This window comes from Glandiceps talaboti, chromosome 15, assembly GCF_964340395.1.
Source record: "Glandiceps talaboti chromosome 15, keGlaTala1.1, whole genome shotgun sequence".
In the NCBI taxonomy this organism is placed as follows: domain Eukaryota; kingdom Metazoa; phylum Hemichordata; class Enteropneusta; family Spengelidae; genus Glandiceps; species Glandiceps talaboti.
In genome coordinates, this window is record NC_135563.1 from 13,223,483 (window position 1) to 13,233,129 (window position 9,647).

At 32.6% G+C, this 9,647-nt stretch overlaps 1 protein-coding gene across 1 annotated transcript; it reads right to left on the reverse strand.

The window, feature by feature from the left end:
* Positions 1-981: 981 nt before the first annotated feature.
* Positions 982-9,614, reverse strand: LOC144446386 (protease-associated domain-containing protein 1-like). The gene is made up of 5 exons (XM_078136133.1): positions 9,519-9,614; positions 8,432-8,532; positions 7,304-7,413; positions 6,142-6,309; positions 982-5,120 (listed from the first exon to the last, which is right to left on the reverse strand). Exons 1-5 carry the CDS (start codon positions 9,601-9,603, stop codon positions 5,000-5,002), a joined length of 585 nt encoding a protein of 194 aa, XP_077992259.1. The 5' UTR covers positions 9,604-9,614; the 3' UTR covers positions 982-4,999.
* Between the last annotated feature and the right edge of the window lie 33 nt (positions 9,615-9,647).

A 9,647-nucleotide genomic window follows, 5' to 3' on the forward strand; every position in this document is an offset into this window, starting at 1 on the left:
ATATTAAAAATTGTATTCTGGATTGTTCACAATACACAAATATTCATAGTTTAGATGTGTATGTATAGTATTTATAGTTTAGGGCGCATGTCATATCTTATGGTAAGGCCAAATAAAAAAAGTTGTTTGGTTCCGGTTACCCAACCCCACCTAGTTTTTCGCACCAACCCTAAACTTTTTTTTGTACATGTTCAAGAAAAAAATAAGAAAATCGTGAAAATTGTGAAGTCTCGCAAGGTATAGTATATGCGGAAACTGACATCAACTGAAAAAGACAATATAAAACTGTTCTTCCAATCTGTAATGGCTGTACATCTGATGAGAAGAAGCCAATAACACAGAGACCATATGGAAAGCAACAGAAAACATAACTATCTGAACTAGACAATCACATATGAAAAAAAGAAGAAAATTTACAAAATAAAATAAAAAATCTACCTACCCCACCTATTTTAAAATTCAATGTAATTGGAACCACACAAATTTTTTTTACACCTAACATCACTGCATTTGCTAGTGCATTTCGGATCAAAGTTCTAGGTTCTTCATTCGTATGTCGAAAATTCTATATATGTGTGTGCGTAATAAAAATGTAACCATTTTTTTGTTTATAGAATTTGTCTCAATTTATTTACTTAATTTTCTCACCTGTAGGGAACCATTTCCACTAAACACCCCCTCCATCCCCATCCCTACCAAATACTGATGGAATCAGTCTAGGTCTGTGGAATGTTTACTCACACACACACACACACACACACACACACACACACACACACACACACACACACACACACACACATACATACACACATCCATCCATCCATCCATCCATCTGTCCGTCCGTCCGTACGTACGTACGTACGTACGTACGTCCATCCATTCATCCATCCATACATCCATCCATACATACATACACTACACCATGCTTATATCACTGCTCAGTTGTGTTACAAAAATCACAAACAGCTGTATTCCTGACAGAAATTTCTTTATTTATGTAAAATTATATTGCATTGCTGCTGAATGGCTCTGTATATCAAGAATATCTCAACAAAGTTTGCTGAAATACAACAACTAACAAGAAACAACAATAAATTGTAAACTTTGACCACTTTAAAATGTAACTGAAAACAGTTCAGTGTCATCTAAAAGACTGTCTTTTTTATTTTAGGTTAGGTTCATGAAGTGAATTGTTCATCGCTGGAAAAGTGAAAAGCTATTTGCAATAGTTAAGTTTAAGGGCTGTCCATGTATTATGTAAAATGTGTCTTCAAAATCATTGTTTTGTGAAAAAATCACGATATCTTGAGTAATGGATTTAAAACCAAGCAAGTTTCACTGACTGAAAAATACTATTGAAAAGAATCTATTTATAGTCCAGATTTTGTTTAGCTTTTTCTTCTCTTATTACATACACAAAGAATATGACTCTGCTCAGTATGATGCATAATATCTTTGCTGGAAATGGCAAGAATGTAAAATCTACCCCGATTCCATATAAGCATTTCAGTACGACACCTTTAGAAAGTTGTGGTATAAAGTATGGAAATATTAAACTTAGCAGCAGTCCCCTTCTCTTTCTGAGTTGTTTTAAATTTTTATGCAACAACTAATTCATACATTTCTAAGAACAAGTCTTCATCATATTATGCATTCCCATTTTCTGTGTAATCAAACCTTTGCAGAACAACTGGTGCATACATTTCAATGAACAAGTCTTCGTCAAATTAAGCATTCCCATTCTCTGTGTAATACCAGAGTTTTCAAACCTTTGCAAAGCATTTGGTGCATAGATTTTTTTTTAAATAACATGCTGAATTATATACTAGTAAGTATCTTGTTAATTGCCATGATGCTGACTCCAACAGCCAATGTAATACTATCTAAGTTTAACTCAAGGTCCTCACATTTGAGCTTCAACATGTCAGAAATATATAAAGTCAAATAAAATATTAACAAAACATCAACAATATAGTTTACAGAGCTTGAGGACCATATTTACAATTGAATTTATCATTTAATGTGAGTCAAATCTTTTGACAAAAGTTTGTGGATTATACATTATAGAAATCTAATCATATACATTACATGTACAGTTCATTTGTAAATAGAAATAACAAACTAATTATGAGCTAATTTCCTGCATATATGTGAAAATCATTAATGATTTACACAGGCAATAAATCTGATAATATTGTAGTATGCTATACTAGTATTTTGTTTCTGCTAAAATAATTGTCAATGCTCACTAAAACTTTCCTTTGATGTCTGGGACTCCTCACTTAAAAGGAAAGTTTTGTTAGAAATAGTACTATGGAAATCAAGGTATCTGCAATCTAAGATGGACACACACTAAAACTATTGTTGCGTGTGGTAGATTATACAAGTGAGTGATAGTGGTTCCTTGGCTATGTGGATATAATTACCCTGTAATCAAGATAGTAGGTGATCATTGAATGAGGTTGAATGTGCACCCATGTGAGGAAAACTTGCTATCAGAGACCTCACCCTACTGTGAGTGTAATTACATCAACATCCATCGATAGTCATCTTGCAATAATATTGTTTAGTTTTCGTCTATCTTAGTTTGCAGATAGCATGATTTCCATGGTAGTATAATCACATGATTTTATTTTCATAGAAGAGAGACATTAGAAAAAAAGTAGCAAACATATGCAAAGATGAAAGTATTCCAGAACATCATGATATCAACTGATGTAAACTTGAAAACCACAAGATCAAGCAGTAATGTTCATTGCAGACCGTAACACTAAAAGTACCTGTAACCCTGGGCTGTGACTTATATTAGAATATATGCAATTTGGCAACTGACTGGAAGAATAAGTTGATCCCTGAAACCTGACACCTTTGTTGAGGTAGTCCTGAAAGACTGGTAATATAAAGTTAAAAGTGTACTTGCTTGACTTATGATGACATCAGGGCTCAAAATTAACAGCAGTTGCATGTGCACAAACTACCAATTCTTGTCATGGGGCTACCATAATTTGCAGCTGGTAGACCACTCAGGCTACTATATGAGTATTTAAAGATGAAAGATTTACAGACATAAAAGTATGTTATTAACACACATATTTCCAATAGAGGAACTCTGTTTTCAGTTCAGGAATATAGGACTATTGTCACCATCCTCACTTTCTGAAATTGTAGCCCACTAGGACTACCAAAGAAACTTACAAAGTTAATTTCAAGCCCTGAACATGCAAATATTTGAGAAACAATTAGTCTATATCCTACAAAGATTCAGCAGCACTCTAACAATGCCAGGGTGATTTCAAAAGTTACATGTATGTCATTATCAAGACACTTTTTTCAAAAAATGATTTTTTCAATAAGACATTGTTAGTGTTAAACTTCTGAAATAATTAAACTAATAATGTGATTACTATTTGAATTATTTCTCATATTTTATTAAACTTTGAACTAATCTTGTGACCTACTCTAACTCTGCATTTCTGACTGACTGACTGACGGTTATAATTTCTTGAATTTTCTCTCAAATGAAAAAAAAAATTATTTTCACAGGAGAGTTTTGTGCACATCCACTTACAGAAATACAAATTTTAAAACTTATTTTAAGTACTGATTATGCAAAAAAAAAGATGAATATTAAATAAAATAGTACAACAAAGAATGCATAGATAATGCTAATATATGTTATAATCATGATAATAAACTACCTCGTAAACAATGTAACTAGAAGTACATCAATAGCAACAGTTTAAACATACAGTTCAAAACTGTACATGTTATTTTTTTCTAAGTCAGAACAATGAAGGTATGCATTAGACTACAACTTGTTGTAATTAAGTATAATTTTCCAATATCTTCATACTGGTTGTTATAGATCAAATCTACTTGAGTTCCCTAGGTAGGTATTTTACTGGGCTTGACCCGCTCCCTCACCAAAGTGATGGTGCAAGATACAGTATGGATATGCAACTTTTACCCCCATCTGCACTGTTACTATGGTTTTTGAAACCTTAGTAAAAACAGTGGTTGTAAAGTTCACACATACCATGAAGAGCTACATATGAAATTATTGTCTCTTGTCATTTTGACAACACAATATTTGATAAGATCTTGGAATAGATGAAAAACCAACTCAGTGAAGAGTCGGTTTGTTTTACTTTAGTATGACAACATCTCTGTTCCAGTATACTAATCTTAATGAAAGTAAAGTTGCCACAGAAATTTTTTGGTCAGTGGTGGACATCATGTCACATACTCCATGACAGTGCATAGGCAGTTCATGCTACAAGTGAGGACCCCAGGCCCCGGTGAGGACCTCACTGTTTTCTTATAACAGATGATGTTTATTTTTTCAAGGTTTGTTAGGGGAATCAAAGAAGCCATTTTACATCAAAACATTTGAACCATCGCTAAACAGAGATGCAGGCCGATAGACTTTATCACCTGTCTGGGAAAATATTTTGAAGTCATTTATTTGTAACATTGCACATCACTTTGGTTTAATACAAGGTTACAGCTCCCTTAGTACCCACTGAATGATGATTGATAGTGTTTTCAGTGAGTTGAATTATGGCAATAGCTTTATATCTGAATCTAAAAACAAAAGACATCATGGCTGAATGACATCTCTTCTAGTATAAAAACAGATAAGGCACTTGAATGATGTATTCATGCAAATTTTATAATACAAGTATTTTGATGTCCTTGATCACAAATCCTGTAATGTTATACCATACCATATTCTGCATCACTCCTCCACAACAGGGTTTTATGTTGCCAACTCTGACCAATGTAAGGTGAATGGGTGATGAACAGTGTCCATGGTTACCAGAGATGAAAGGCCAATGATGAGTAGTATCCATGGTTACCATAAGTGAAAGGTAAATGGAGTGTCAATAATTCCCATAGGTGAATAGTTGGTGAACAGTGCAGTGTCTACAGTTACCACAGGTGAAAGGTCAATGATGAGCAGTGTCCATGGTTACCATAGGTTAAAGGTCAGTGGTTACCATAGCGACCAGGGTGGTAAACGTAAACTGTGCATTGGTACTCCTGTTACATTGACTGGAATGGTAATAATTGCTCCTGGCATAGCACTGGCTTGTATTGACTGTTTGATTAAGAATCTGTAAAGTAAAACACAACGGCATATGTACAAATAATTACTCAAAAACAAATGTATTCCTGCAGAACTGTCCTCCAAAAAACCCCACTTAAATGAGAAAGCAGTTACAAATCATCTTTGAACTCAATCACTACAGACATTAGCTGGTAAGATATATCATGTTATTGGCCCTCAATATTTATAATCTTTCAAGGTGTTGCAGGAGTGGTTGATGTGTGAGGGCGCCCAAACACAGTGTACCTCACAGACAATACAGATAAGAGGTCTCATTGCAATCATGTTTGTAAGAATCTCAAAAAACAGTTTAATTAAAGTAGAAATAGCATAATGCATTCCAGCAAACTTGAAAGAACATTTTGAAGATTCTCTTGTAGCACTTTTTTTTATCACTTTTTCTTTCTTAAATAGTCAGAAATGGTTCAAACTGAAGCAACTTGATCAATTTATCTGGACACTTCTTGGATATCAAATGTCAATCAACAATATTTTAAAATGTAAATCTCACAATTGTTATTATTTTTATAACAGTTCATTTATGTACCATTTTAAAAAAAAACAATTATACATGTATTTACCTTACTACACAAATATATATTACCATCATACAATTCAATATTGTTCAAGCTTTACGATACTACAAGCAAGTCATTAAGTCTAACAAAACTGGGTTTTTTTAATGTTGCAGGTGCAGCTTTAAAGAGAGAAAAGTAACAATCCCCTTTTAGGTATTCTACCATATTCTAAGAAAGTGTTGACTCAAGGTATTCTAATGTCAGCAGTGTGCCCTCTAACTTCTAAGCCAATTTGACACACCACTAATGCACACAATATCTAGTGACACACCAAAATTTGGTGTTCCCCTATCCCTTACTACGTGGTGACTCACAAGAAATGTCAGTTCTCATCATTTTGACTCACAACGTTAACAACAAAATATGGCTATGATTATAGGGCACACTGTATGTTAGTGTATTATATATATATATATATATCAAACAAAGCAGTGATCAGACAAGACTTACCCATCTTTACCAAGTAGAAATACAGCTGGTATTGATGTTTCTCGATCAGTTTCATCTTGTATCATATCAATATATTGCCAATCATTTTTAGAATTATGGTCATGGATCATAACAGCTAGAGCTCCATATTTCTCTGCCATCAAAGTTTTGGAAACAAAAGAACAACCCCTACAACACAAAATTGATTCGAGAATGAATACTCATCAACTCTGGGATTCGCCACCAAGAAACTGTTTGACTCTGTGAGTAGAAATTTTCATTAGTAAGAAAACTGATTGTTTTCTGATTAGATAGACACATTGTGACAATCACATGTGAACTTTGAATGGGTTGGTAAAAATCTCAATAAAGCTCTATTGGACTTCAAACAGCTTTCAAAATTCAACATCTATGGCATAGCTAGGTAAAGAATGTACGGTATATTTTAACATCAAACATCAGTAACAGTTCTAGCCCTGATCATTTAAAATATACTGTATATACGATATGTATACAGTTAATTCACAAATATATGAAACAAAGCATTATAGATTATACATATTTTTCCTTATTCATGTACTAGCAGCATTTGGTTTCAAAATGCCAGACAATAGAGTATTTTCGATGTGCATTCCATTGAAAAATAAATTACCCAGTATTGATCATATGGCAATCTAACCTTTTAGAGGACATTTAATCTGTGACAAATTTCAGTCAACTGATCATATTGATTTGTACTATACATTGTATAATATATTTGTCCCTTCTCTCATTTCACTTCTTCAAAGTAACTATTTACTATTGTATTTTTTAGTATTTTGGTATATTTCAAATTCATACAATGTAGTTCTGAGGATCCACCAAATTATTTTTATTTATTTTTTTTTATTCAAATTATATTTAAATGATATTTTAGTATTTTAGTATATTTCAAATTCATAGTCCTATATATCTACTTGGTTATTTGTTTTTATCATTTTATATTTAATTCATCTTTTCAGACTCAATATTATATTTTGCATTGCAACAATGGCAATATCAATTTTTCCACTATTAAGTTTAATAAAGTGCTGATTTACCATCAAACAAAAAACACTGCAATATTTGAACAAAAAATGCATAACTCTGACATTTGCAATATATAAAATGTAGATTATACAACTAAACATATATGTTTACTCACCCCCTTTCAATAAGTGCTATTGATCCTCTCAGTTCCTCTCCATTGTTTAATTCTGAACAGCTTTGTTCTGGATTTGTTGGAACTAAGTTTATTCTATAAAAACTGTGTCTCTGAAAAAAAATCACAGGATAACTTAATGATATAAACTACATCATGGTTTAGGACAGGCTTTCTTTGAAATTCATGGTTTTAATATTGGTTCTTTACTTTTCAAAATATCATGAACAACATTTGGACAAAGTTATTTTACTGCCCATGTAACAGAAATGGAGAAATTTGGTATAGCCAGAGATTTCCTCTCGACTTCATAGATTAATGTGTACCACCCTATGGTTTCTTGAAAAGAACAGAAAATTATTTACATATTTATTTTTTTCTGTTTTGCAAATTTTCTACACACCTATCATTTATTCTGGAGAGAACACTGTACAGCTAAAAAACCATAATGAAAATAACCCTGAAGAGGAACCCTGTTAGAAACTTGTTGAATTCAAGTACATTTTATCCTTGTAACTCATTTTTAATTTCTTTTTGTTCCAGTTTTAATATGGTACAGAAACTCCAGCTGGTCTACAGAAATGCAGGGTGGATTTTTTGGTTAATTTTTTTTCATGTTTTCTTCCTGAAAAGGAACATTATGTTTCTGTGACAAATGTGTTCTATTTAGTATGCTAATAACCATGAAAGGAGTGTGCACCATATTTGCAACGACCATATTAGTAAATTATGGGATATCAATAAGATTTCATCATACATGCTTCAGCAACAACAAAACAGTTCCTTCAGCAAACACAACAACATAACTAAGTATATTAATGTAAACCTAGATATTTTCACTACAAAAGTTTGCAATTTTACAGTCTTTCGCTAGTTTTTAAATGCTAATTTTCACTAATTACCAGACTCATACTTTGTACTTATGTACAAAAAAGGCATTTATGAAGTCACTACTTATTGTTACATTTTGTTTTCTAACGAAATAAGCAAAAATAAGTCATTAGCGAAATTTCAAGGTTTTCAATATATGGTGTGAACAAACCTTGTTTCCCAAAATAGCTCTAATTAGTGCGTAGTAATTAGTGATAATATTTGTAATGATAAAAATATGAACTGTGACATAATACTTACAAAAATCTCCCCAAAAGTTCTTGCTGGTCTTATTTTAAATATATAATTGATATCTGGTGGGCTTAAAACTTCAAAATATAAATTTTCATTCACTGCATAACCTGAAAAGAGATATCATATATATCATTCACTTTGAATTATTTTCTATTGATTGGGTGATCTATAATATTTTCATAATTTAATAGGCATGTAAAAAACAAAATTCCATTATATTTCTCATTAATATTTAAATGAATCAGTTTTTACTTCAGCTGTTCTCATTTTGGAATATTAAATAAAAATTCAGAATAATATAACGATAAGTTATTTTTTTTCAAGTGCTGAGATATTCCAAGGCAACAAATATAACACGAAAATTAACAATAGAAATATCGAAAAGATTTGTTTGAAAATAGAAATGGGCAAATACACATACATACAATATTACACTGCCTAGAAGTACCGAGATCTAGGGAGGTACATCATTGTATGTGTACGTGTCATCAGCTGATACCGCCACCGCTTAGATACCTGGTTGTTTTGTTGGTGTATTACAAAATTTGATTATATTTTATTACAGTAATAAAGTTTTTGATCAGTTTTGAGATGTCGGAATTCCTTCAACTGGTTTGATTTCACGAGAGAAAGTTGTACGGGCATTGCTGCATAAAGCTTTTGCCGTGCAATACGTGAGTGACACGTCGACTTAATATGTCAACCGGGCTGGTACGCGGTATGTCGTCAACGCTTAACGATAACACAGCAGACGAACTTCACACTGTACACTTTTGAAAGAATTTGCCAGTGAAACGTCTACATTCAAACTGATTTGATTTCAAGTTTTGAAAAAATTATGACATTCTTTACTATTGTTAGATTTGGAGTATACTGTTGAATTGTGTATAATTGACAACATTTTGACTATAAAAACCGCCGCCGTCTGAACAAAAAGTGTCACATACGGTCACACACGGTGGGTAACGAAGTAAGATTGCCCTCGATATCACACCTATCCTAGATTGATTTATGATTACTTCTTTATTGAAAGCCTGATTTGCCCAACAATGAGAAAGTTTATGATACCTATTAAGTTTATGATACCACTTACCTGTTACCCATGTAAGGGGCACGATAAGCCCACAAATGACCAGCCAACGAAGAAACTGTGCCACTGTTATCCGAGTTGTCGCCATGTTTTCAGAATGTACAGGGAACTTCCGGTTGAGTATATTTTAAG